The sequence below is a fragment of the Mya arenaria genome, chromosome 11, assembly GCF_026914265.1.
Source record: "Mya arenaria isolate MELC-2E11 chromosome 11, ASM2691426v1".
Taxonomy (NCBI): Eukaryota; Metazoa; Mollusca; class Bivalvia; order Myida; family Myidae; genus Mya; species Mya arenaria.
The window spans coordinates 985,733-1,013,148 of record NC_069132.1 but is presented as its reverse complement, the minus strand read 5'-3'; the positions used below and the strand labels follow the sequence as shown (position 1 = coordinate 1,013,148).

The 27,416-nt window shown below is 36.5% G+C and overlaps 3 protein-coding genes across 7 annotated transcripts; 1 reads left to right on the top strand and 2 right to left on the bottom strand.

Moving 5' to 3' along the window:
• Nucleotides 1–942: 942 nt before the first annotated feature.
• LOC128208943 (uncharacterized peptidase YuxL-like) lies at nt 943–22,191 on the bottom strand. 5 transcript variants are annotated; one of them, XM_052912670.1, is made up of 15 exons: nt 22,122–22,191; nt 18,991–19,156; nt 13,447–13,736; nt 13,134–13,250; nt 12,463–12,549; nt 9,644–9,721; nt 8,869–9,105; nt 8,480–8,644; nt 8,196–8,340; nt 7,604–7,778; nt 7,217–7,371; nt 6,686–6,882; nt 6,161–6,242; nt 4,264–4,373; nt 943–3,840 (listed from the first exon to the last, which is right to left on the bottom strand). In XM_052912670.1, exons 1-15 carry the CDS (start codon nt 22,164–22,166, stop codon nt 3,817–3,819), a joined length of 2,073 nt encoding a protein of 690 aa, XP_052768630.1. In that variant the 5' UTR covers nt 22,167–22,191; the 3' UTR covers nt 943–3,816. The 5 variants fall into 5 exon arrangements, with proteins under 5 accessions (XP_052768630.1, XP_052768633.1, XP_052768631.1 ...); XM_052912673.1 differs by lacking the exon at nt 22,122–22,191 and adding an exon at nt 19,653–19,668; XM_052912671.1 differs by lacking the exon at nt 22,122–22,191 and adding an exon at nt 19,391–19,454.
• LOC128208944 (galactose mutarotase-like) lies at nt 19,710–26,155 on the top strand. The gene is made up of 8 exons (XM_052912674.1): nt 19,710–19,859; nt 20,826–20,953; nt 21,149–21,309; nt 21,674–21,883; nt 22,143–22,224; nt 22,887–23,034; nt 23,391–23,574; nt 24,764–26,155. The coding sequence occupies exons 1-8, from the start codon at nt 19,795–19,797 to the stop codon at nt 24,860–24,862; spliced, it is 1,077 nt and encodes a 358-aa protein (XP_052768634.1). The 5' UTR covers nt 19,710–19,794; the 3' UTR covers nt 24,863–26,155.
• On the bottom strand, nt 25,269–27,416 carry LOC128207757 (uncharacterized). The gene is made up of 4 exons (XM_052910883.1): nt 27,341–27,416; nt 26,303–26,469; nt 25,391–25,927; nt 25,269–25,274 (listed from the first exon to the last, which is right to left on the bottom strand). The coding sequence occupies exons 1-4, from the start codon at nt 27,414–27,416 to the stop codon at nt 25,269–25,271; spliced, it is 786 nt and encodes a 261-aa protein (XP_052766843.1).

Sequence of the window (27,416 nt, the reverse complement as noted above, 5' to 3'; positions counted from 1 at the left end):
TACCCATATACCCATGTGATACCCATATACCCATGTGATACCCATATACCCATACCCATATACCCATGTGATACCCATACCCATATACCCATGTGATACCCATGTGATACCCATATACCCATGTGATACCCATATACCCATGTGATACCCATATACCCATACCCATATACCCATGTGATACCCATATACCCATGTGATACCCATATACCCATGTGATACCCATATCCATATACCCATGTGATACCCATACCCATATACCCATGTGATACCCATATACCCATGTGATACCCATATACCCATGTGATACCCATATACCCATGTGATACCCATATACCCATGTGATACCCATATACCCATGTGATACCCATATACCCATGTGATACCCATATACCCATACCCATATACCCATGTGATACCCATATACCCATACCCATATACCCATGTGATACCCATATACCCATGTGATACCCATATACCCATGTGATACCCATATACCCATGTGATACCCATATACCCATGTGATACCCATATACCCATACCCATATACCCATGTGATACCCATATACCCATGTGATACCCATATACCCATGTGATACCCAACATGGGTATAGGAGAGTCATGAATTTGACTTGGAATCTAACTTACTAGTACATACATATAAATATAAAAACAACATGATTTTTACTAAGTCATACTTATTTTGTGGAATGTATGTTAATTAAATTTTTAACAAATGACCACAGTGAAATTAAGTACTATATTTTCTAATTCACAAATAAACATTCATGTGTAGGGTACACGAACATGTCTCTTCCGAAAACCAATTTAAGTATTTACGAGTACTCGAGGACAGTTTCTACTACTCTTGCCATTCCTAATTGGTGTCATATCAGGTATCCTCATACACATATAGTTACGTCTTTGAGTGAAACACAACACAAATAAGCTATACATTTAGTATATGCTTACAAGTACAATAAAGTGAAACAGAATAGTACAAACATACACATTTTCTGTAACATATCAATATACATGTAGCTGCAACTGACTCAGTATTTACAACCATTCAACCACCTAATCCTTGAAAAATAGTAGCTACAAATCTGTATAGATTCGCCTGCGTTTGCTTGATGCTTGAATGAATAAAACAAATAACTGCATGTAATATGTATTGGGGTGTCTGTATAAGAATGGTTTAAAAAACTGACAACGTTCGGTTTTTTAAAGGTTACATCATCAACTAAATAGTGTAAAATCACCACCCAAATTATTATTGGAATTATTACATACTCTTTCATTAAGTGGTATTCAATGCCAATTGCCAATTTCAATAGCCATCCTTTGATCTCTTGTTCTAAATTTAATAAATGGAAATGGTTGTTTGTTTGGCATTTTACTGAGATTCTTTTCAAGGCCAATTCTTTTTTAATTTCTTTAAAAGACAGTCGTCGCACGCATGGATAATTATAGCTTCGGGTGATGATTATCAAAACAGGCCTGGTTTCCATTGAAATCTCTGACATTGGATCATAGCAGTTATGGAAATACTGCAACAGTACCAGGTTTTGACGTTATGGGGGATTAACTGAGGGGCGTAACCTTTTGACCTGCGGTACTCCCCCAAGAAGCTTGAAATACGGACTCAGTCAACATGTTAGACTATGTACATGTAGTTAGTACTGTTACTGAAGAAACTTGAACGTTGGCGGGAACTGTGCAATGGTAACTCACTATAACACTATTGACCATGGTAGTCATAAAGCTATGCAAGGGCTATTCCAGTAAAATAGGGTGGGGGCAATTACTTAAATAATATATGGGTGGGTGTCTTTTTTCTCTAATCTGGACCCCGAAAAAGTAAATTTGCTTCTGTAGGGGGATGGTATATTTTTAAAGTGCCTTCCCCCTGGGGGTTATATGATTTATTGGAATAGCCCTCAGGTCACACAACCTCAGCGAAACTTGTAAATATTTCTGATAAGGATTCAATGGAATCGGCAAGACAGAGATGGGGACCTTTATTTGTTTTAATACAATTTAATAAAAATAAATAATCCCTGAATAAATGAATATACCAGAAATGAACTATAATAATGAAATACAATAGAAACACAATACACACTTGATCTGGTTAATATGCAAACATGTCACTCCATACAATTTACTCCATAGTTGGTAAACATAATTTCTTGACAAGTATGACGTTATATTTTGAAGAAAGACATAATTAACTGAAATAAGAGCCCCATGAAAAGACGACAATGCAAGTCTGTTAGCCTCAATTGAAGACAATGCAAGTCTGTTGGCCTCAATTGACGACAATGCAAGTCTGTTGGCCTCAATTGACGACAATGCAAGTCTGTTGGCCTCAATTGACGTCAATGCAAGTCTGTTATCCTCAATAAAAGACAATGCAAGTCTGTTGATCTCAATTGACGACAATGCAAGTCTGTTAGTCTGAGTTGACCATCAGGCATTACTTAAAACCAATCATCATGCTTTTTGCCAGGAGGATGTGACTTGGTACACATACCCACATTTGTATCATATGTACAAAGTTTTGTGAGAATATCTTGAAGCGTTTTGATTTACATGTATGAACTACTTTTTAATTTTTTGTATTACTTTGCGGACAATAATCTTTTTATCAGTACCATGGCAGTACCTTTAATGTTATACTTCAGAGAAAAGACATTCTAAAGTGTCCTTTCAATGAATGACTTTACAACATGGTGCATGTACATATTCAAGGTGTAAAACTCACATTAGTATGTCAAGTGTACAAAAAATTGACCATAAAACTAGCACTAACACATTTTGTTTCATATTTAGCCATCAGTAAATTATGTAAAAGCATGACAATACAACCTTACATGACAACACATGTAAAAAGACCTAATATTGCATTTGGATCAAGTTCATGTTGTACACAATCTTCACAATTAAGAGTCACCTAGAAAACTCGCAAAATATTCATTTTAATAGTACAAATGTCTTTTTGCTATAAAAATATTGAGAAAAACATAAGGTCATCACAGTACACTAGCGCATATAGGGCTGAATGTTTTAATGAAATCAGAATGTAAAAATATATTGTTTCAAAAATCAACCTTCGATTAATATTGTTGCAAGTTCCCATGCATTTAGCAGGGCATAAAAGGGTTGATGTTGATATATTGCGGTATGTTATATGCTGAACATTTCTCTATGAAATACACAATAATTTGAGTATTATAAGATCAAGAGTCAATAATTACATATATTTAACATTTCACAGGTATACAAACATATCATTTTAATTAACACAATGAAAACCATAATGAAGTATTCAGTGCTGGCTTTACATAAGGAAAATCAATTTTGATTAGAGTTGAATAAAGAATTTTTTCCATGTCCACCACAGACAGTAATCAGCAGAGTAAAGATTTATGATAATGAATTAAACTTCATATAAAAAACCATGATATTTACAAATTCATCACATTTGATAAACATTAATTATAAACATCCAAATTATTGTAAACAAAATGTATATGCACATGGGGTAGCCAAATAGGGACATACATGTGGCTATCATTACATGTGGAAGATAAAAAATATTGGATAAAAAAGGTAACACCAAATTTCTTATAATAAACAGTTGTAATCAAATTACAACCCATCAGAATGTATTTCATAAACAGTTATAACACTTAGATAATGATTAATGAATCAGCAGGAATCCATAAGCACTTCATTGTAAACATGTTTTATTAACATCTGTCACATTTTCCTTCCCAGGATTTCATCATGAGCTACTGGCGGCAGTCTGGCACATCACTTCAGGTTGTCAATGGGTAGCTGGGAAAAATAAGGTATCTGTTTAAGTAACAATATTATGTAAATACATTTTAGAGGAAAGATCCCTAACTAGCACACAATTGTCCACATCCCAGATCCCAATGTCTCTACACATCTTACGTGTAACACTTGATTTTATAGCTATTTTTTTAGTTTATTAAATAGCTTTTTAAATTGAAAATATGTTATACATTATTATATTAAAACAGTTGTCTCATTTTCTTTATGGATAGCAATTTTAAATCAAATGCTGTTGTGACATCTTTAATAAGATACTGTATACATGTATGATAATATGAAGCCATGAAAATGTGCTGAAAGAGGTGTTCAATATATACAATATTTTTTTCTAGCAGAATCAGATTAATTTATGGCTTAAGTAAACTCAATAAAGTATTCAAAGGTGAAAAGAATGTAACTCACATTGATATGTTTGTCTGCGGGGTCGTAGCCAAACACCTTGGAAAAGAAGTAAAACTCGCCGTCCAGGGCTGTTTGAATGTTCTCTGCCTTCCGAAATCCATGCTGCTCACCTACAATGGTAGAAGCACAGATTCGACTCATGAGGTGTTTCTGTAGTATTAACAAGAGCATTGCAAACTGGTACCTTGGTCATCTATTCTTGTTGTTGTTTTGTTGGAAAGAAATTAACACAAATACTACTAAAGCCAGAGTTATCGGCCTTGGTACACATATGCTTATTGTCTCATGTGCACTTTATATTTACAAATTTTATTTTAAAATCTTGACTGGTTTTTGAATACCACGCATGGTAAAAAGATTCCACAGGCCAATGGTACAGACCACGACCATGGTAATCACAATATTTGATACTTTTTTCTTTTGGTGAATGGACCGAGGTTAACGCCTCGGTCAATATACACCTTTGAGGACTGTCTGGCTGGTCCTTATAATGGCATATGACCCTCAGTGGTGTGTAATATTTCTTAAATAAACTTTGCACAATTTCTACTTTCCAGCGTTTCTTAAAACATAATCTCATTTTTCAGAAAACAATACAATGTTATGCACTCGTTAAGAATTACGATACAGTATGATCTATTTCTTTAAGCAAAAGAGAATCTTATTAAGTAACATCTCAATGGTTCTTCAGAGTGACAAGAACTGTCACAGAAAGTGACGAATGCCCCTAAAAAGTCATCCAGTTCAATAGATTATTCAAATATTAATATGCCTACATTCAGGAAGAGCTATCATAAATTAAATATATGCTGGCCCCCATGATTGTTGACGACAAGTGTGGAAGAGTGATACAGTAAGAGGTAGAGACATGGGTCTTGCACAAAACACATCGTCCTATGTACTGAATACATGTGCAAAGTAATTATGAAATATCACCGGGAATGACAGAGCTACAGCCCAGATGCAACCACTATATTCTATCTATTTGCATATATGCAGCATTATTGATGATTAAGTGTAACCTGAAAATATTAGGTAGGGTCATGGGGTTTTCTTGCAACACATCACCTTTATGTACACAACACAAGTGCTTATATAACTCTGTGCATGACAACTTTACAGCCTCGACACGGATACTCTTATCTTTGTGCATATATATATATTCAATAAAGATTAAACTCTCAGTGTGACCTTGAACCTTGAGTAAGGGTCCCGGTTCTTGCACGCTACACATTGTCTTTATTTACCAAACACTTGTCCAAAGTAAATTCAAAATCCCTCTATGCATTACAAAGTTACAGCCAGGATATGACTAAGAGTTACTACATCTATGCGCATACATACAACATTACATAACAATAAAGCTCTAGTGTTACCTTGACCTTTGACCAAGTCATCTTTATGTTACAAACACATATGACATGTAATCATAATGAAAGTGTCACTGTGTGGACTTGTACTTTCAGGTAAGGTCGTTGGTCTTGAACACTATATGCTTTATCAGCGAAGACATATAGGTCATTATCGATCATGCCACGTACATAGTGGGCCAGTATCGATCAGGTCACGTACATAGTGGGTCATTATCGATCATGTTACGTACATAGTGGGCTATGCCAAGTAATTTTTGAATCTGTCCTTGCATGACAAAGACTAAGCTCGATGCAGACAGACAGGCAGTCATATGCACGGATGGCAATGAAATACACATATTCAATAATGTATAATCTAGCTATTTCTCAAAATTTGATGTTTAATAAAGGCATCAAGTTCAGTTTCATTAACTATTTTTCACAAATTCTACTATCATTCAGATTGTAAATGAAATGTAGTAAGTTTTAAGTAAGTTTTTGTAGCCAGTGATGTGACAGTTTAAGTTATCCATCGAAGGTCATACCTTTGAAGAGAACATACATGGTCGGCAAGCCTTTCGCCTTCACTGCTTTATACATCATCTCAGCTTGGTTTGGGGGAACTATCTGAAATGACGGAAAGGAATGGGGTTTCTTCAGGGCTGGTGTGTAATGAACATGAATCTGGCTGTTATTCAACCATTCAGTTGATGGACTTATATATTATTGTCAATAAATATCTGGTTGCATAAATCCGGTGGACTGCTTAAACACCCATCTGAAAACTAACCTCTAAAAAGTGAAATGGTAGAGCTAGGCTCCCAATGTTAATTCAGAACCCTTGTACCCAGCTCCAGTCGGTGACCTTTGTCGATGTTTAACAATCAGTACCCCATAGACATGACTGGTTAATCCTTTATCCTTTACAACACCAGATGAAGGAAATCCTCCAATTGAAATGTAATCATTATTTTTAGTTTTGTACATTAGTAGTTATTCAATTATTATGAAAACCCCATACAGATCTGATTCTAGAATAGAACTCCTAGTTAAGTGACATTCAACATCACCTCATCTTCATCCCCCTGGAAGAGAGCGAGGGCACAGTTCAGTTTCTCGATATAGTTGATGGGCGAGCGCTCCTTGTATCTCTTCTTGTCCTCCTCTGTCACATACGGACCGATAACCGTGTCGAGGTAGCGGCTCTCAAACTTGTGTGTTTCCTGGGCTAGGGCTTCCAGGTCTCCTATACCGAAGTGGCTCGCTCCTGTGAAAAAAAGTGTGACAAGAGATCAGATTATATACTTTTCCATGAACATACTACTTTTTTTCAACTGAAGTTTCATTAAATAACAAGGTTATTGTCGTCATTTTTAAGCTAATATTTTTTTTTCTGAATTCTGAAAAATAAAGGTTTTTAGGATTATGCTACAGTTCTCTAATTCAACGACTATAACATAGGATCATTAAATGTATTCATTAAATTTCAACTCAAATACTTGTTCATGCCAATGTTCTTTAATGTAGCTATGGTTAAAATTATAGCACTCAAATTATGATTATGCACCAAATTTAAACTTTTGACACTTTCAAGTGCTAACCAGCTTTAAATGTATCCCTAAAGGTAACGGCAGCCAATGTTGTATATCCCCCAGCAGACCCGCCATCAATACAAAGTTTGTTGCGGTCTGCTTTTCCAGACTGGGCCAGGAACTCCGCCCCTGTACATGAGTCATCAAGGTCCAATATACCCCACCTGTTGGCAAATGATAGAGATTGACCACATGGAAGTTGAAAACATTGGCCTTTTTAAAAAGTGCAACTGATTAGTAATTATTAACTCCAAAATTAGCAACTAAATTTTCAACAAATTTACAACATTTACTTTGATCAAGTTCGAAATATTGCATGTGTCTTCACTGAACACACATCATCAATAGGGAATCAGATAGCGACAAACTGCTGACAACCATGACGTTGCCACTTACTGTCCTCGGAGCCTATGTCTGTACTGCTTCCCATATCCGGTACTGCCACGGTAGTTCACGTCCAGCACCGCCATCCCACGACTCGTGAAGTACTGGGTCTTTAGACTTAATGTGCTGGATGCCTGTGACGTCGGTCCTCCATGGTTCTTCACCAGAAGTGGTGGCAATGTGCCCTCTGATGAATAAAAGAAATAAAATATATAAGGAACTGCCTAAAAAATCTCCTCTAGAGCTAGTTGAAATTTTCTAACTTTTTATGATTAATATAGAGTTTGACTTGTATGCTACCCGGGTATTTTTGTATCTACATAAGAATGCAGAAAGTTTGATGAGTGCTAGAAAAGTAGAATTTCTAGCACTGGTTCATGTATATCAAATGCAGAATAATGAAAATAAACTTGCTACTAATTGGTCATTATTGATACCTGGGACCAATATATTATCTTAAACAGGAATTTCAAATAAAACTCCCTGAAACCATGAACATATCAGGTTAATGATTTAACTGACAGTTTAATTTTATTTTTATATATTGAAAATGAATAACAACTAATACTACATTACACCATTAGCCAGCTAAGACTACATGTACCTGGTGCAGTAAAGTCTTTGTTAACAGGAGGGTAGAAATAACCATACGCCTTTTCCCCGCCGGAGGTTGTCCACGTAATTTCCTTGGGAATGCTAAAGTACGCTTTGTCTACAGAGAGAGACTTGGACTCACGCAAAACTGTCACCTGTACATGGAAAATCGAATATCATTAAGTTGTCATGAACCTTAAGTGTGGATATCTTTTACAAAAAATCACTATTTTTCTCACCAATCATGTCCAATTGTATAAAAATTGTCTCAACATCTATCTATAATACACGTACCTTGTCCGACTGTGTGTCAACCTGTATGACACAGTGGAACTGGGTGGGACTGCCGGCCACACAGTACACCAAGCCGTTCCCGGTCATGTTTACGTATGACAGGTTGATAAAGTCCATCTTTACAGTGCGGTAATTCTTTGTTTTCAGGTTGTACACGCCCATCTCCTAAAAGACAGAAATGAAATACACATAAGTGACCGAATGTTTCATAAATAATTGAGTGTCAGAGTAAGTTAAATTTAAAATTCAATCCATATATATTGATGCAAAATAGAGTATAAATAACTTAAAATTAAACCTTTCAAAGAAATATTTCATTATAGACACAAACAAATTCAACAAAAAAACATAACCAATTTACCAGCAATTAGTAATAACAGTTTACTCACCGAACCAGTAACAGTAACAATGTCCCCATTTCCCCGTGGGTCCACCATGTATGGGTACAGCCCAAACACCCACTGTGGGCCCCCACACTCCTGGCTCCGTGGCAACAGGTTGACATGCTCACCACTCCCGGTCACATGGTACAGGTTCCACCAATCAGTGACATCGCTGATATAGAGCAGTTCATTGTCACATGTCCAGGATGGCTGTATCACGCTGGTGTTATCCCCTCCAGATACCTGTCACATTCAACTTTATCATAAAATGTGTATTATGTAATTACTCACATAAAAACAAGGGGAAGAATTACTCTTTTTAAATATTATGTTGGTGCACAAAACATTTTGAACAGAAAACATCCTTAAATTGGCATGAAACTTGTGTTTAAATACAGGGAACTTCTAGAACAATCTTCATGCACTTCAGTAATAAACACCTGAATATGATCTGCATTTAATTGTGCCAGAAACTGTTTCTAAAAACTAACTTAAGGACAATTAGATCAAGAAAATGCCAACACTCACCATTTGTTATCAATCAGTCAATGGACATATTGATGACAACTACTTTAGGAGTGATGTGCCTTGCACTACATACACACTTGCAATGTCATTGAACACATTTGTACTACGAAGTCCCATGTAGTTATATAGAGATATGTTGAAGGTTACCGGTAAGGATTTTGCACCATCTTGTTCATGCAGTCAACACCAAAGCTAGATGCCAATACCTCAATTTTTTCAGCAAAGCTAGACATAACTGGACATCAAAGTTTACCTGTTTTGCTGAGCCCGACACCAGCCCATCCCCGGTCTCATTAAGGTCTGCTATCCATAGCTCTGTCGTGTCCCATGGCTGGAACAGTACAAATATTTTATAACTATAGATGATAAGAGATGCATCAGTTCCTAGATTGAGGCATTGTACACATACCCAAGTGTGAAGGCTGATACAACAATGAGTCAGTTTCATAAACACTAACAACATGATATTGTCGATAAAGGTCTTTAGATGTGAATTTCTTTTTTCGCCGAATAATGTTTGCATAAAAATTTCAAAGATGAGATATGTATAAAACAGAAATAATTGGTTGATATGAAATGGTATATGTGTTTTCATGTGTGTATGTTTGTGTGTATGTTTGTGTGTATGAATGTATTAACATTTAAGATCCCAAACGTATTAAGGATGTAAAAAGTCTTGATTAATAACCGTTACGTTAGCAATGTTTCTTCTCAAGCCCATCCAAGACAATATCATTGAGGAATAGGTAAAAGTTTAATTAGTTTAGTAGAATTTTCATATTTAAATATGAATAAATCAATTTACGCGCTGCAATTTAACAGTCTTGTTACTGTTGTGAAAACAGCAAACGTATTATTGAAAAAAAAGTTGAAAAAAAAAGAATTATTATTTGTGGCAAATTGATTTAATTCACATTTATGGATTACACAAAAAAGTTATAAAATTACAATAACATACACTTGTACATTGTACGTAAACGTTTTCAATGTTGTCGAATTTTTCGCATTATGTCATCAGGGTCCTTGTGTGTTTCAATGAACAGCTTCAGCAATAGATTTTTATTTTGCCACGTACGGTAATTTAGCGACATGCCGCAAACTGCCATGAAAATATTAGCACCTACAACTCGATCTACAGTTTGACATAAGACACAAGGACAATGTTTAAAATTCAACCACAGGGACTGAAATAGGTGGTCGACATAGCAAAAAAAAAAATTCGACATAGAAAAATCGATACAAATAGGGACCCCAAAACACAATCCCATGAAAGTATCCATAAACTCTTCCTATAGACCAAGTTTGGTCAAGATATGTCAACCCTAACTAAAGTTATTCAGTTTCAACTGTTTTCTATTTTTAGTAACAGTGACCTTGACCTTGAACCTAGGGCACCAATCGCAATCCCATGAATGGTCTCCATAAACTCTTCCTATAGACAAGCTTAGTCAAGATATGTCATCCCTAACTAAAGTTATTCAGTTTCAACCGTTTTTCTATTTTTAGTAACAGTGACCTTGACCTTGACCCTAGGGACCCCAAACGCAATCCAATGAAAGGTATCCATAAACTTTTCCTATTGACCAAGTTTGGTCAAGATATGTCAACCCTAACTAAAGTTATTCAGTTTCAACTGTTTTTCTATTTTTAGTATCATTGACCTTGACCTTGACCCTAGGGACCCCAAATGCAATCCCATGAAAGGTCTCCATAAACTCTTCTTATTGACCAAGTTTAGGCAAGATATGTCATCCCTAATTAAAGTTATTCAGTTTCAACCCTTTTTCTATTTTTAGTAACATTGACCTTGACCACGACTCTAGGGACCCCAAATACAATCCCATGAAAGGTACCCATAAACTCTTTCTATAGACCAAGTTTGGTCAAGATATGTCAACCCGAACAACGACGTTCGCCATTCTAATAACTTTGTGAAAACCTGGTTAATAAAATAAGAAGGAATAAATTCGAGACCAGAGAAAAAAGCCGACACAACCGGAAAGTCGAGATATCTGACTTTGATTTAGCGAGTTTGGACTGTACCTAAGTTCATTTATCACATGCTTTACCTTGTTTCTGGTTCAATAGAACCATCATGTATTTTTCTGTTTTACACATGTCACCTTCTGCATTTAAACCAAAAATGACATCATGAGCATAAGACAAAATTATGACTTCATACAACCGGGTGTGGCATCACAATTTATAAGAAAGCAAATTTTGTGGTAAGTACAGTGTTTATTTTTTATTTCTACTGGATATCATATCTCAGCATTCATCTAACTTATAAATGGATTAAAACAATGAGAAATACATTTTGTTTTTAAATTATTTCAGGGATTTCTTTTTTGCAATGCATGTTGTGCGGGAAATGGCGTTGCTTTGTCTGTTTGTGGTATTCAGCTCATCATTTGCGCAGGTGAAAAAAGTAGGTCTGTTTGCTATTTTTTTACGGAAAAAAGATTCTGGCACTTATCATGATATAAAACAACTTGTTCGCTAAATAACTTATTTCCAAAAATACCGTAAAACAAGAGTATCACTGGAAGTGATGGATGCTCCAAAATGAGCCCAATTTATATGAAAAGGCAGAAATTGTATTACAATGTAATGTCAGATAGAAATAAAAGGGTTGTAGCAATCTTATACACAAGTTGGGAAATTCATAACATTGAAAGATATGGGCAGGTTTAAGAATTAATTAGATTTTAAAATAAATTTCAAGCAATGAAATAAAAAAGCAGCAATGAAATTCATAAACACAGTAGATAAGGAGCTTTGCATGATAGCCTCAATATGAATCTTTCAAAATATTTATAAATTGATTGCTATCTATCTATATACCAAGTTTCATATGAATCCCTTAAGAACAATCAAAGATATGGCTCGAACAAGCACTTTTTACAGAAAAATATCAGGTTAAGGGGGATTGCTAAATAAATATGCAGGGTAGGATTATTATTCGTGGATACTGCATTTTCTGTTATTTTCATCAATCTACATTTTAAGTTTTATTTCAATCCCTTTAGTATTTTAAGACAAGCACCCATTATAAAAAAATGTAAACCTCACCATGTTTGGGTGGTTCCACTGGATCCAGGCAATCTTCTTGCCATCGGGAGACACTCGTGGGCTGCTGTAGAAGTCACATCCTGACGCCTGCACAATGAAAACAAGATTAAACTATACTTTGTCAATCGCTATTAGTCTATTACAACCGGTAACAGTAATAATGAAAATATGTCTTGAAGAATGGAAGTACCAGAGAAACATTTACATAAAATTATTATATACATCAATATGCAAATAATGACTTCAGAACAAACCCTGATCAAATGCAGACAAATCATTTAGAAGTTGTTAAGTTCAAGCGAAAAATTTCGGCATTTTTTGATTTTGAAAAAAATGATCAGACGGCAATTTCTAGTAAGATTTAATATTTCAGTAATTTGTTAAGAAATTGTTTAAAATATGTAAATATTCTATGATAATGTACATTTCTATCACTTTATACTAAATTCCAATGGTAAACTTAATTAAGGGTTCAAGCTCTTATAAATATGCTAGCAATCTGAGACAGAAAACTAAATAAAATATAAAGATACTCACACAATACACTCCTTGCTAGATTGTAAAGTTCCCAGAATATATAGCTTGCTAGCACTAACTTTTCATTTGGAGCAATCTGTCATTAAACATATGACAGTTTAAATTATAAATGATAATATCCAGACTTTCCTTACCAAAACCACCTGGTCGCCAGTGTCTGGGTTGATGGTAACAACAGTGTTGACTGCCTCTTTTTTCTGCCCCTTTACCCCGCTGCTGTGGTCCTCCCGCACACAGTAGATCCTTCCAGTCTGAAAAGTGGGCTTATCAGCTTAACACAAGATTGGAATCAGGTTCTGAGATAAATTTAGTTAATCAAGTATCTATCCTACATATGTATGTATCTTCCAGATATTCAAAATATTATAGTATGTTTACCAAGAAAGCTTACATGTGAAAGTGAGATATTTCCATATAATTCTCCCTATTTCTCTGGCAACCACAAACCTTAGCATTCAAACTTCCATCAGCATAACGCCATCCCTTTCCTTCTTTAGTGACAGGGACAGGTTTTTCACCAGGGGCTGTTTGCTTATACATGTTCTGATCAGCAAAATTGCTAAAATACAGTGTGCCATTGAAGACAAAGGCTGCTCCCCCGCCATACTCATGTACTCTTGTTCTGGCGTTGAATCCTTCTGGGGTCCATGACTGATAGCCCTCGGTGCCAACCTTGTGTGAGCAAATCACGTACCGCCCACCTTCATCATACCGCAGTTCACTCCAGTATACTGTATCTGAAAAGGACACAAATTGTAGATGGATATACATATTTTAATGCAATTTCAATGCATTTTTATGTACACATACTAGCTATGTACAATGTACTCATTTCAATGTAAATCCAACCTACATTGAATAATTTTTGGCCATATGATGCTGCAATTATTTGCCGGTCGGGGGCCCTCATATCAAGTCTGCTAATCTGACCATAAGGTCTATTGTTCTGGGTTGTATGGGCAAGTCTTTTGAAAATGCAATGCCAAGATACAGCCTGGACAAGGATCATTTCAACTGTTGACCTCTAAGAGTCCTTTACATTTGAGGTGCAAACCTGGGTCTTTTGAGCAACATGCCACCTCATCATGTTGAACTTTCATGGCAAGTTTTAAAAAAATTCTACAATGCAAAGTTCAACATACAGCCTGGAAAAGGATCATTTCAACCTTTGACCTGTAACCTTGACCTTCACCTTTGGGGTACAGACCTGGGTCTTGTGTGCGACACTCCATCTTATCATGGTGAACCTTCATGGCAAGTTTTTTGAAAATCCTATTATGCATGGTCAAGATATGATCATGGACAAAGTCCAGTGCGGACAGATGCATATACACAAACGGAACTGCCATTGTGATAACTATGTCTTGCTCAAGGCAAGCAGGCATGACAATACAATAGTTCAGTGAATACATAGCTTTAATATATCAATACAAGACTCAAGGCAAGCAGGCATGACAATACAATAGTTCAGTGAATACATGGCTTTAATATATCAATACAAGACTCAAGGCAAGCAGGCATGACAATACAATAGTTCAGTGAATACATAGCTTTAATATATCAATACAAGACTCAAGGCAAGCAGGCATGACAATACAATAGTTCAGTGAATACATAGCTTTAATATATCAATACAAGACTCAAGGCAAGCAGGCATGACAATACAATAGTTCAGTGAATACATGGCTTTAATATATCAATACAAGACTTAAGGCAAGCAGGCATGACAATACAATAGTTCATTGAATACATGGCTTTAATATATCAATACAAGACTTAAGGCAAGCAGGCATGACAGTACAATAGTTCATTGAATACATGGCTTTAATATATCAATACAAGACTTAAGGCAAGCAGGCATGACAATACAATAGTTCAGTGAATACATGGCTTTAATATATCAATACAAGACTTAAGGCAAGAATGAGAAATAATTGTTTATCATTAAGGGCAGAAAATTGTCCTGAATATTTAAGTTAAACTTTTTATCTCTTTTAAGTATAAAACTGCATCAAGATTTATTCTCTATCTTCTAAGATAGGCAGCACATAAAACAAATACAAATTTGAATAGTTGTGGCCTTTTATTCTGCCTGACAACGCATCACATGACCAATTCATCATTACGTGACTTTAATTGTATTCACCTGTCATTGTAAACAAAAGGGTATGGTTTTACTGTATTTGCATGATGTCACATTCTGAGCAGATGCTCGAAAATAGCGGCCAATGGAATGTTGTTATGAAAATAAATTTGCTTTTTTTAGTTAATGTAATCATTGACCATGTAGCAAAGTTGGAAAATAGACCCACCAGGGCCCATGGTCAATCTATTATTGCATGCAAATTTAATAGGACAATTAAGGTAAATGGAATAAAAACATCAATGACCCTAAAAAAATTAAAAATTGACAAATTGCTTTAATTTAGAATCATCTTTTGACAATTTTGTTTGGGCAACAGTAGGTTAACACTTATAAATGTCCAAATGTTAAACAAGTTTCCTTAATGCGCATTTTTGTGGCGAAGTAAAGACTGATAGTCCAGTCATATTGTGACAAAATTTTACCTAATTGTGCACTTTTGGTTAAAATCATGAAACTCTGCCTGACACTGTCAGGCTGACACTTGTGCACCCTGATAAACAAGCTCAGGATCAACCTAAATTTTGTCCACGATGGCAACCAAGATGCCGTCACCTTAAATCTAATAAAGAGGAACTGTCATAAATAAATAAAATATTTTATTATATATGCTTTCCTGTGTTTTATCAAAATTGATCATTGAAAATTAAGAGCTGTTGTAGGACAGCTGCTTGACTATACACAGCTATGTCTTAGAAATGAATACAATAATCATGAAATATGTGCCTGTCAAAGGCAATAAAAATAAGTCAAATAAATGAGTAAACAAGAAAAACTCCAATGCCACAAAGCCAGGTTTTCAATGATTGACTTCAGGCTTCATTGTGTGATTCAGTTTCAACTTATTTTTTTCCATTTTTAGTAACAGTGACCTTAACCTGGACCCTAGTGGGTCAAATGCAATCCCATGGAAGTCCTTCATAAACTCTTCCTACATACCAAGTTTGGTCACAATATGTCAATCCTAACTTAAGCCATTCAGTACCAAATGGTCATCTTTTTTGTATTGGTGAGTTTGAACCTAGTGGCCTCCAAATTCAATGCCATAAAAGGTATCCATAAACCTTTCCCATATACCAAGTTTGGTTGCAATATGTCAACCCAAACTATAAAGTTATTCAGTACCAACCACTTTTCTATCTTAAGTAACAGTGACCTTGACCCTAGGGGCCCCAAACACAATCATTGCCATGAAAGGTCTTTGTAAACTCTTCCTACATATACATATCAAGTTTATTTGCAATATGTCCACCCTAACTGAAGTTATTCACTACCAACCATTTTTAGTAACAGTGACCTTTACCTTAATTCTGAAAGGCCCCAAGTGCAATCCCATAAAAGGTCTCCATGAATTCTTCCTATATATCAAATTTGGTCATTATATGTCTAACCTAAAGAGGTGAGTTTGAAGCAGCCCTACCGCTGGCCTGCCTTAACATTCTAATATACAAAAATGTACATGTCAAAAGCAATACAATTAAAATAAAACAAAGTAAACAAAATGGTCAAGGGCCATAATTTGTATTTTTGGTTAAACAGAGTTATGTCACCTAATTTGTGCGATGGCCACTGTGTAAACTATAAACGCAATTAAATGAAAACTATGATATCAGAGTTAAAACCCAATGTTGCCCAAAAACTTTCACAAAACTTATGAAGTAAATCAAGGGCAATAATTTGTATAAAGGATAATATGGAGTTATATCAAAATTTTCTGAACTTCTGATTGGGTTTTTTTATTGGAAAATTGGGACAAGAGATACTTTGAGCCATTGGGAATATGACCGAATGCCAGCTTTAACAAAAGCTGTCACAGAGACATCGCGCTCGACTATTCCGCCGCTTTTCGGTGTATGGATTGAAGTTTTGGCGAAACATGCATGGATCACTGTTAAATTAGATTTCAATGCAAAACATGATGTGCTGAGAAATTTATATAAATTTAATTTGAAAATATTTGTGGTACGCAAACTTTAACGTAAATTCTAAGTTGCAAAAGGGGCATAATTTTGTCAAAATGCTTGATAGAGTTACCTCCTCCAGTGTACAGGTTGGGGGCATGATGGTGAAGAAGTGTGCTAAGTTTCAAAGCCAGATGTCAATGGACTTTGAAAATATTTGAGGTGGTACGCAAACTTTAACGTAAGTTCTAAGTCGAAAAAGGGGCATAATTTTGTTAAAATGCTTGATAAAGTTACCTCCTCCTGTGTACAGGTTGGGGGCATGATGGTGAACAGGTGTGCAAAGTTTCAAAGCCATATGTCAATGGACTTTGAAAATATTTGAGGTGGTACGCAAACTTAAACATCAATTCTAAGTTGAAAAAGGGGCATAATTTTGTTAAAATGCTTGATAAAGTTTTCTCCTCCTGTGTACAGGTTGGGGGCATAATGGTGAACACGTGAGCAAAGTTTCAAAGCCATATGTGAATGGACTTTGAAAATATTTGAGGTGGTACACAAACTCTTACAAAAACTTTAACATAAGTGGTTACGCCGACGCCGATGCAGACGCCGACGCTCGGGTGACTAGGATAGCTCTCCTTATTCTTCGAATAGTCGAGCTAAAAATCACAGAAAAAAAACCCTGAGCACTGGTCTATATATTCACATTTTTTTGGTCAACAGCCTATTCACACAAGCAGTAGCTACAATATTGAGCATTCAGGGATACTTGTTTTTTTTATTTTGACATTTCTTATGTCTTGAGTCTGCCATAGTCATAAAATCATCAAAAGACTTGTTGACGGCCATTTTAATAGGTGGACTAACATAAATATGCAGCAAATTAGCCTATGCACTAGTCCAAATAATTGTACATTTACGTATTTTTTTTAAGATTTTCGATATTGCAAATCCTTCAAGTACAAATTGTTTTGTACCAAAAGTGGGTAGTTATTCCCATTGGAATTCCGGGTTAAACAATATTGCGTCAATAAATATCATAAAAACAAGAAATATTACCAGATATTGTTATTTTATATTAGTTCCATACAAAAATAAATAAATATCCAACAAAGTATTATGAGTTTGATGTGTTTTTTTCATTTCATACTGTCAAAACATAATTATATATATACATGAATTGCACCGGAAGGCTGCGGTTCACAGTTTTACAACAATCGGAACACCTCGGAGATGGCTGAGTTGTTAGGATTGAATTTACGAGGATGGCTGAGTTGTTACAATTGGCTTAGTTGTTGTCTGTATCAGTCAAGTTTCATTTTATTGGAAAGGTAAATCCTGTGTTTAAATGCATTGTAAGCTTGATTTGTGCAAAAAACCCGTAGACTGTAGAAGCATTAAGTAAATAAATCATAATACTGCTTCTCTTTTTGTCGTCTGACCACTTCCCGTCGGCCACAGTTAATTAGGATAGCAGTCAATCTTATTAGGAATGCCGAAGAACACGATGAGAATCTTATTTGAATTAAGCTTGTATCAATGACTATCCAAATCGGCTATGATGGCTCAAGAGCCCTCTTACAAATTTTCACATCGCGAAAAAAATTTGACAGAAAACACGTTGCGAAAATGTATGACATTTCTATAAAATCAGACTCTTTTTTTTGGGGGGGGGGGGGGGGGGGGGGTTGTCGCCGGGTCCTGTACAATTGAGGTTCTAAAATTTTAGAAGCCCTGTAGCAGGGAATGTCCCATGTCCCTGGGGTGCGGGGGCATTTTGCGGGGGTTTCACCAGCAGTTCGTCCCTGCAGGGGGGGGGGGGATTTTGCCTGGGCTTGGCCGGACGGAAATTCAAGGTCCCCGCTATTCCCCAGACCTGAGGGGGCCATGGTATCAATTGACTGGTGCATAATGATGTGAACTAGCAAGACACTATCAGCAAACCTTTGTTTTCAATACATGGGTCAACATGTACGCCCTGGAATGTCACACTGCTCTCTGACACCAGTTTACTGCTGATGGGAGAAGCCCAGGATCCATACGGCGAAACTTTGGTGCCCATCTTTCTTATCAGTCGTTGACAGCTATTCACTGTCCGGATGTTTTGACCCTGAATTAGAAAACTTTTTGTTACTCGAGTCAGACCGAGCCTAATATTTTGCATTGGTTCAAAAACCTTTATTTATTGTACAATAAAATCATAAATTACTTTGTTTTGGCAAAAGGCAGACTTGATTAATCTAATGTAATTTAATTTAATCGATCACCCATCTTGAAGCAGTCAACAATTATGTTCGATCTAATCGTACTCCTAGCCTGGGACCAATAATGTAATCTTATTTACTCCCAGTCCTAGCCTAAGTTCGATCATCAAATGCCGATACAGTCGGTCAATAGCTATTCATAGCTAATGTTTTCTCTGTTATGTCATACCGACTGAAAATAAAATTTGATTTGATTTGATTTGAAAGATTGTTGATATAAATCTTTTAGATATTGAAAAACAAAACAAACAAAAAACAACAAAAAAACTTTCAAATTTTGTAAATCAAATATTGATAACACAAACATGCATACATCTAAAGATATTGCAAATGCGTACTCACCACTGTAGGAATACATCACAGTATATTAAGTACTGATGAAGATTTGAATCGGAAGAGTTCAAGGTCCCGGTGATAACTCTCCACTAAACGTTATCTTATGACTACTTACGCACATTTCTCTCTAAAATATTAGAATCTTAAAATGAGTTTAAAAGAAATTACCAAAGAGCATTTTGGGAAAACGTCTGACGGAAAAGACGTTTATGTGTAAGTTAACTTATTTTCTTTATTTCAATTCATACGTACACTAGGGATGTGGGTTAACAATAATTTCGTTCCCTAGTATTTTCGTACTCTCCAATTTTCGGTGATTTTGTACCCTTTGAACATTCATAACCGAAACCTATAATATGTAATTTTGTTTAAGCTTTATTTTTTCAGCTAAAACTGAGTAGTGTTTGTAGTGATTATACGAGGGTTGTCCGGGAAGTTTTGAAGCTACAAGTTCGATGATAGGATGCATTTTTTTTTTATCTCATATGGAGAAATTCTGAAATGTTTAACACTATACTACGAAATGAACGCATTCAGCAAACATTTCAAAAAGTTAGTCACGGAGCACTTCGATCGTAGTCAAATGGCGTCACGTCATTTACATTTTTTAAACTGAACCCCGTTCTTTCTGCTGTTACGGTGACATTCAATCCATTGCTTGCATGATTGACTATATATATATATATGGTACGAAATGACTGGTTCCCGGGATGTCATGCCAGCACATTGTATACCGGTTTTATATATATCATCAGTCTGTTCAAGCACAATGTAAAGTTTCACGTACATATATATATATACATGGACCGACATGATTTTTGTTTTATTAACTAATGCATTGGCAACCACGTACACCATGCAGATAAATATGAAAAAATAAAACTGACATTGTTTGCAATTATCGCATTCTTTCATATACATTGTAATACTATGTGTTATGAAATTGCCAGTGTACAGATTGTACAGATGCCCGTCTCTCGGGTCGTATAGGCACCATCACCCCCACCCCCAACTGCCGCATCTGTCCTGGTTTCAATTCAGGAATTACATCAACGTCTTCTAATAGATGTCTTATATTCACAATCGATGTTAAAAAAAGTTGAATACACTTAATGATTAATCGGAAATAATTGGTGATTTACATCACTCAAGTTCATTTTAGCTGTGTTTTCACAATAGGTTCATCCTGCGCGCGGGGGGCGTGACGGTACGGGTGCTCAACTTCGGCTGTGTGGTAAAGGAAATTCTCGTACCGGACAAGGACGGCAACATAACCGACATCTGCCTCGGACACGATACATTCGAAGGTACATACTTGTAGTGAAGGCAGAGAGTCGTTGCTTATGAGTAACATACAACATGAACGTCTTTGGTATAACTGGGCCGAAGATTTAACTCCCTAAACGGACGCTCGATCTACTATGCACTTATTGGACTGTATTGTGAGTCCGTCCGGTATTTGCAAAAAACGTCCATTTCTTTACAGCGTTTTCACCTTCCAGGCTATGAGGACAACCCAGCGTTTCTAGGTGCTATTTGCGGGCGGGTGGCGAACAGGATTGACGGGGCGACATTTGAGCTTGACGGCAAGCGCTATGACGTCAGCAAAAACGACCCGCTTGGAAACAACTTATGTCACGGCGGCTTTGTTGGCTTTACGAGGGTACGTTTTTGGGACAGCAAACTCAGCAGACTATAACCGGTTTATTATTTAAGACCTTTGTTATGTCTTAAAACATAAACTAATGATACATAGCCATGATTGAGTAATTATTGAAGTAATCAGTATTTAATGCGCTAACCGGCAATATGAGTTCGTGTAAATGTAAGTGCATGCCGGTTTTAGAAAAACTGCCTAATTTACGAATACACTTATTTGTGCACGTTAATGATTAAGTAGTTTACAACTATTCTCACACTGTTCATGTAGTTCTTTGTCGTGTATCTTGTTTGATCATATGGTTACATACTTATTATATTGCTTATACACGTAGTTATAAATATATCAGTATACATTATTCGTATAGAGATGTTTCGACTGGAAAATCGACGGCTTCAAGTTAATCCTGACGTACACAGACGTGGACGGAGCGGAGGGGTTCCCGGGAGACGTTGACGTCACGGTGACATATGAGCTGACGTCAGACGCGGAGTTCATGATGGATTACCAGGCGACTACGAACAAAGCCACTCCAATAGACATGGCGAATCACTTCATGGTTAACCTAGCTGGACATGTAGGCTCACAATTTAGTGTACACCTAGTCGTTTGTGCACATACATTAACTTGTTATAGTATCTATAAGTAGAGATACAGATCTGAAGATGACTGGTTTAAATCAAACAACACATGTGTTCTTTTTTAAAATATAAACGAGTAATTAATTACATTTGTATACTACTAATAATTTACTAGTATAATGTTTTTGCATATGTGTCGTCAGAACTTATAAATACAGTACTTGTACTACTTACTATTGCCCCGATTATTTCTAGGACCATGGGTATGTTGGCGATCATATCGTTACCTCAAACTCCTCCGAAATCTTGGAATTTAACGAACGATTTATTCCAACAGGTTAGATATTCGAATGTGTTTCCCCGTTATCATCATGTTCTATTGTTTCCGGAGTAATGGACAACCTGGTTTCACTATGTATGGAAATAATAACAACACTTGTTTGAATTGAAATAAGGGCATTTATTCTAGAATGCCGGAAGTTTAAAGTTATTTTTCCATATCTGGACAGCTAAAAAACCGCCATAATATAAGAACAAATATAAAATATAAAATCAAAAGGAATAAGAAAATAAAAATAAAATAAATTCAAAAAGTGAGGTGAGCCAATAATGTCTTACGTTGTAGAGAGGAGGAGAGGAGGAGGTGGTTTTCCAAAAATTTTAGCGTGGTTCCGCTTTGAATCTGAACGAAGAGTGATGGAATAGGAGTGCCTTGATTGGCTGATATTAGTCACGTGGTTTAAAGTTTCGGTCACATGATTTAAGACGATAAGACAATTGGCTCTGACGTCATTGGTCTAAATATACATCTTATTAATATCAAACAAAGACATAAATACTTATATATGTTTATAAAATTCATTAAACTATAGTCACTAGTGTGTGGCTAGCTCTGCACGAAGCAAAGGAAAAGCATGTCTGATGGTTTGTTCTTTTAAATGTTATCTTATTAATGTAGGTTAAATCAGCTGTAACAGCATTCTGTGTTTATTCACTCAGGCAAAATTCTGAGTGTAGAGGGCAGCTTGTTCGACTTCCGGAAGCCGGTGTTGCTAGGCGACGTGTTAGAGCGCATGCCCGGGAAAGACGGGCTCCACCACTCGCATCTCGTGCAAGGACATGACGGACAGAAAAGACTCGTTGCCAGGTTACCACTTTACATTTAAGCTCATCTCATCTGAGCAAAATCTATTGTGACCACCCTGTTGTCTGGAGTACAGGGATGGCGTGCCACGTCATATGGTTCAGTTTCACTGTAGCGAAGATTTATATTATAATTAATAAATGTATAAACAAGACATCGTAATGCTCTAGGATCAGACAATACATCCGATCATTAAACCTATGCACTGATTAATAATAATTATTATTATTTAACCAACCAGTGATTCTTAGTTTCATTTAAATTGACCTCGATATGCACATGCTTTATATCAAGCTCTTCGAAGAAACACAATGCTTTTTTTGACAACACATAATTGAAACTCACCCTTACACGTGCAGGGCGGAGCACAAAAACACGGGGAGGTACCTGGAGGTGTGGAGCACGGAGCCCCAGTTCGTCGCTTACTCGTGCTTCTACCTTGACTTCCTGTTGAAGGGCACCCCTTGTAAGGCCGGTCACGTGTACCAGAAAAGTGGCGGCATACTCTTCATGCCTCACAAATACCCGAACGCGGTCAACGTGGTATGTACACGGCTAGTATGACTATTTGGTTTCAGTTGTTAGTACACTAGGAAAAAACAGTTTTATAAGTCACAGGGTAAGCAGCTGACCGGGGCAAAGTAAATACATCCATTTAATAAACATGTTTATTGTGCCCCGTTTCTCCAATATCGGGTCACCAACTAACACCGTAACCTATATATCACGTTGTCAACCTGTATTCATCGATCAAGACGCCAACTCTCTCTTGGAAATGTTTCATATTTTCATGGGAATCAGAACACAGACGCCATTTTGGTACTATAAATAGTGACTCAATTTGGAAAAATATGGGGTCACCGCGTGACCAGTCCTGGACCCATGGCGTCATTCAAGTCGGAGGCGTGATTTATGTTCACGAGTGCTTGTATTAAGCCTTTGGAAGCTTTCTTTTATCTTAATAGCGTGGTAAAATAAGATGATTGTTTTAAAGTATTAAGACATAACATGTATAACATATAAATATCTTTTTTTCTGTAAAATGCGTTTGTTTTTTTGTACGACTAAATTGTGGCAAATCATTAGGAGATAACACTATGATACCAAAAGTTGGAACCCTTCAACAAATGTTGATATTTGCTCGAATGTCGTCCTGGAAGACCACAATTTTGGTAAGCGTTAACAACGATAATGGTCACTTAAGTACTGCTTTCTTTTTACGTGATTGAATAAATGACATTATCACGTGATGTTATCAATGTATTGTTAAGATGCCAAAATATCTAAGTCAGTATGTCGGGCTCTGTGTCCACGTTTTTTCGCAGCAGTTTTCCGCTTCCTTACACTATCCATGTTGTGTTGTTGTGGATATATTAACACGAGAAGGTCACGTGATGAGTGTCGATAAATACACCGACGTTATTTTTAAACGTTTTGAACGATTTTCTCTTTTTTTCTTTTCATCTGGTGTCTGGTCCCTTTAAAGGCCTGACTTGATATTTGATATTTCAAAAACCTTAATGTCAGTAGACACAATGGAAGATAGGTAATTGTTTATGAATCTGACATTCGTTCGAAGGATTTCATTCAGACGAAACGGTGTAGTGTGTGTTAAATGCCAATTGTGGCAAATGTTCTTCACTTAAAATTAGTCCACAAATACTCCATTTGCATGAAACAACTCAACTTATTAAATAAAAACAAAATAATTGAGTTACCAATCTGATTTCAGGCGTGTTTCCCGAGCGTGGTTGTCCGGCCTGGTGAGACGTACCATGCGTCGTCCTCGTACAAGTTTGGGGTAACCCGGACTTGTGACGTCATCAGTTAAAATAATTTCTGTGGCGGAAGACAAAAACGAGATTTATATGTTTGATAGGATTGTAAAAGAACTCAACCAGTGTTCGTAGATTTAAATTTACGTTTTTTTTTAATAATTTTTGCAAAAAAAAAACAGAAACCAGTTATATATACAAGACTGCTGACAACAAAATTAGATCGCAGATTTTAATATTTAAGTTCAAAAATCGATGTTTTATGCATTTTTCTTAAGCCATAAACATATTTTTCTAACGAAAAATATGAAAATCTCCGATCTGATTTTTTTGTCAGCAATCTTTTATCATTGATATGCAGATATTTACGCAAAAAATTGCTCCTTCAAAGACAATAATATAAAAGTTGTAAAAATGGTATATCTGTGAGAGTGCAGCTTTAAATAGATAATGCGTGGATAATTAAGGCTTATGATAAATATCAAAGGCATGTGAAGAAAGAGATCTTGTGTGAAAACGAAATAATGTAAATAGCTATAACGCATGTTGGAAATACCGGTGTTTGTCGATCTAGTAAGGTAGACATGGTCGTGGTGCAGTGCGGTTGCGGTGAACTCTTGGCCGCCAGTGGAAGTGGTGGACCCTATGCCGCCAGTGGTAATGTCGGACTGAGTGCCGTCAGTGATAGTGGATGATTCTGGCCCGTCAGTGGTAGTGGATGACGACGGGCCGTCAGTGGTAGTGGATGACGACGGGCCGTCAGTGGTAGTGGGTGACTCCGGGCCGTCAGTGGTAGTGGATGACGCCGGGCCGTCAGTGGTAGTGGATGACTCCGGGCCGTCAGTGGTAGTGGATGCCTCCGATGAAACAGTTGTCGACGTTGACCCCACGTCGCCTGGTGTTGGGGATGCCTCAGTGACCTGATATAGCGTCTCAACCATTGCGCGGGCATCAGCCTCACGGGAATACAACAGGCAGTAGCAACTTTCCATCTGAACAGGCTTCTTAGTCGTTGCAACATAAAATTCAATGCTGGATGTGGTGAAGGAGGCATCATGCATTTGCGCCAACGTAAACTCTCCCGTCATACCATGCATCAACACCATTCCACCCTGGTCATCCTAAAAGCAGTCGGATATACATACGAGTTGTCAAAGTTGAAACGTGTCAATGGTATATCGTATCGCTTAGGAACACACATTTGCTAATACTTTAATAGGGACCGCTTTATTTAAGATCTTAGTCGTGGGGTGAAAATGTTCTGTGACATTTCTTGTTGTTAATTTACTGCGTATTTGCTTCCAGTATTTTACTTGAATGAACTTTGAGGAAATAAAATCTTAAATCTATTTTGAGTGCAAACCTACTATTCTTAAAACAATTGGTTTATGAAGCACCCACTTTGTAAATATTGGGATTTTAGAATTGCAAATAGCAAAAAAGAAGAGGTTTTAGGTTTGTGAAAATATACAAATCAAATGTTTTCCAAAGCTTACACTGTACGAGGCGACATCAGTTTCCATCATGTAGTTGATGATGACGTACGCCTCATTACGACCGTACTTGCCCGGGAAACTGAAGTCGCACCATCCTTCAACGTTGTACCTCCCCGGGACCTCATTCACATCGAAGAGGTATACAGACGCGTTGGATATAAAAGGATCTGTAATTGAAATAATGAATCTATTATAATGACATAAGCTGCAGTTGGAACCGATGTCTACATAACACTGCGCTTGAATGCATGTGTGCCTAATGTATGGCTAGAAAACAAATAATATCTTACTTTTCGAGTGGGGTCATATTAATTAGCGCTCATACAGAAAGTTAATTTAGCGAGTCATACATTATTCTAAAATTAGTTATTATTTTGTTGTTTATGTTCCGCAGTGGATATGCAATATGTTTTCTATATACAAGTGTTTAGAACTTGACATGTGAATGTCTGTTATACCAATGTTGTTCATTTGTAAGTCAAATACTGGACGGCTGGACGGGGCGAAAATTAACTTCAATGACATTTTTAAGATCAGATTAACAAATAGCGACTATGGGGGACTGCGCATAAAAAGAAGTTCCCTATAATTATAACATACTTTTAGGCTAAAATGTGATCGGCGGGCAATCATTGGAGCCATAACTTTTTGTTGTGTTGAAAATGCTCCAACGCGTCTTCCGTTATAGTGCCAATGAGTGGAATATGGATGTAAACAGTGAGTATGGTTTCTTATTTTTCATTTTTAGAGGTTTATACGAGTAAATTTTAAAAATTAGAGAATGTAGTTCCACATAGGAATGGCTATGAGTTGTTTTAAATAAAAAAGTTCTAAATAAATTTAAAATCTGATCGTCTAGAACTTGCACAACTTGCTACATTGTATATGTTAGTGTTGACAATGTAAAAACCTGGATTTTAGTGAGAATTGTTCTCGTACCTTAGGTTTAAGCATTTTCTTTACATGTGAGTGGCTTTTTATTGACATAAGGCAATGATTGCCCGCCGTGATGTGGTAAATGAAAATAACTGCAATTACCTGCTGCTGTAGTTTCTGGAAAACCGAAATAGGTTTCATTGTCTTCAATGGTTTTGACTTCGACGGCCTCCTGCAT

Coding starts and splice junctions, on each gene's coding strand:
- LOC128208943 (XM_052912669.1), bottom strand. CDS start 19,210: ATGCAAAATATTAGGCTCGGTCTGACTCGAGTAACAAAAAGTTTTCTA. Junction 7,779..8,195: donor CAAAGACTTTACTGCACCAG/GTACATGTAGTC, acceptor TTTATTCATCAG/AGGGCACATTGCCACCACTT. Junction 4,374..6,160: donor CATGTATGTTCTCTTCAAAG/GTATGACCTTCG, acceptor CTACCATTGTAG/GTGAGCAGCATGGATTTCGG.
- LOC128207757 (XM_052910883.1), bottom strand. CDS start 27,416: ATGCAGGAGGCCGTCGAAGTCAAAACCATTGAAGACAATGAAACCTAT. Junction 26,470..27,340: donor TCCAGAAACTACAGCAGCAG/GTAATTGCAGTT, acceptor TTTCAATTACAG/ATCCTTTTATATCCAACGCG. Junction 25,928..26,302: donor CTGATGTCGCCTCGTACAGT/GTAAGCTTTGGA, acceptor GACTGCTTTTAG/GATGACCAGGGTGGAATGGT.
- LOC128208944 (XM_052912674.1), top strand. CDS start 19,795: ATGAGTTTAAAAGAAATTACCAAAGAGCATTTTGGGAAAACGTCTGAC. Junction 19,860..20,825: donor GACGGAAAAGACGTTTATGT/GTAAGTTAACTT, acceptor TTTTCACAATAG/GTTCATCCTGCGCGCGGGGG. Junction 20,954..21,148: donor CGGACACGATACATTCGAAG/GTACATACTTGT, acceptor TTCACCTTCCAG/GCTATGAGGACAACCCAGCG.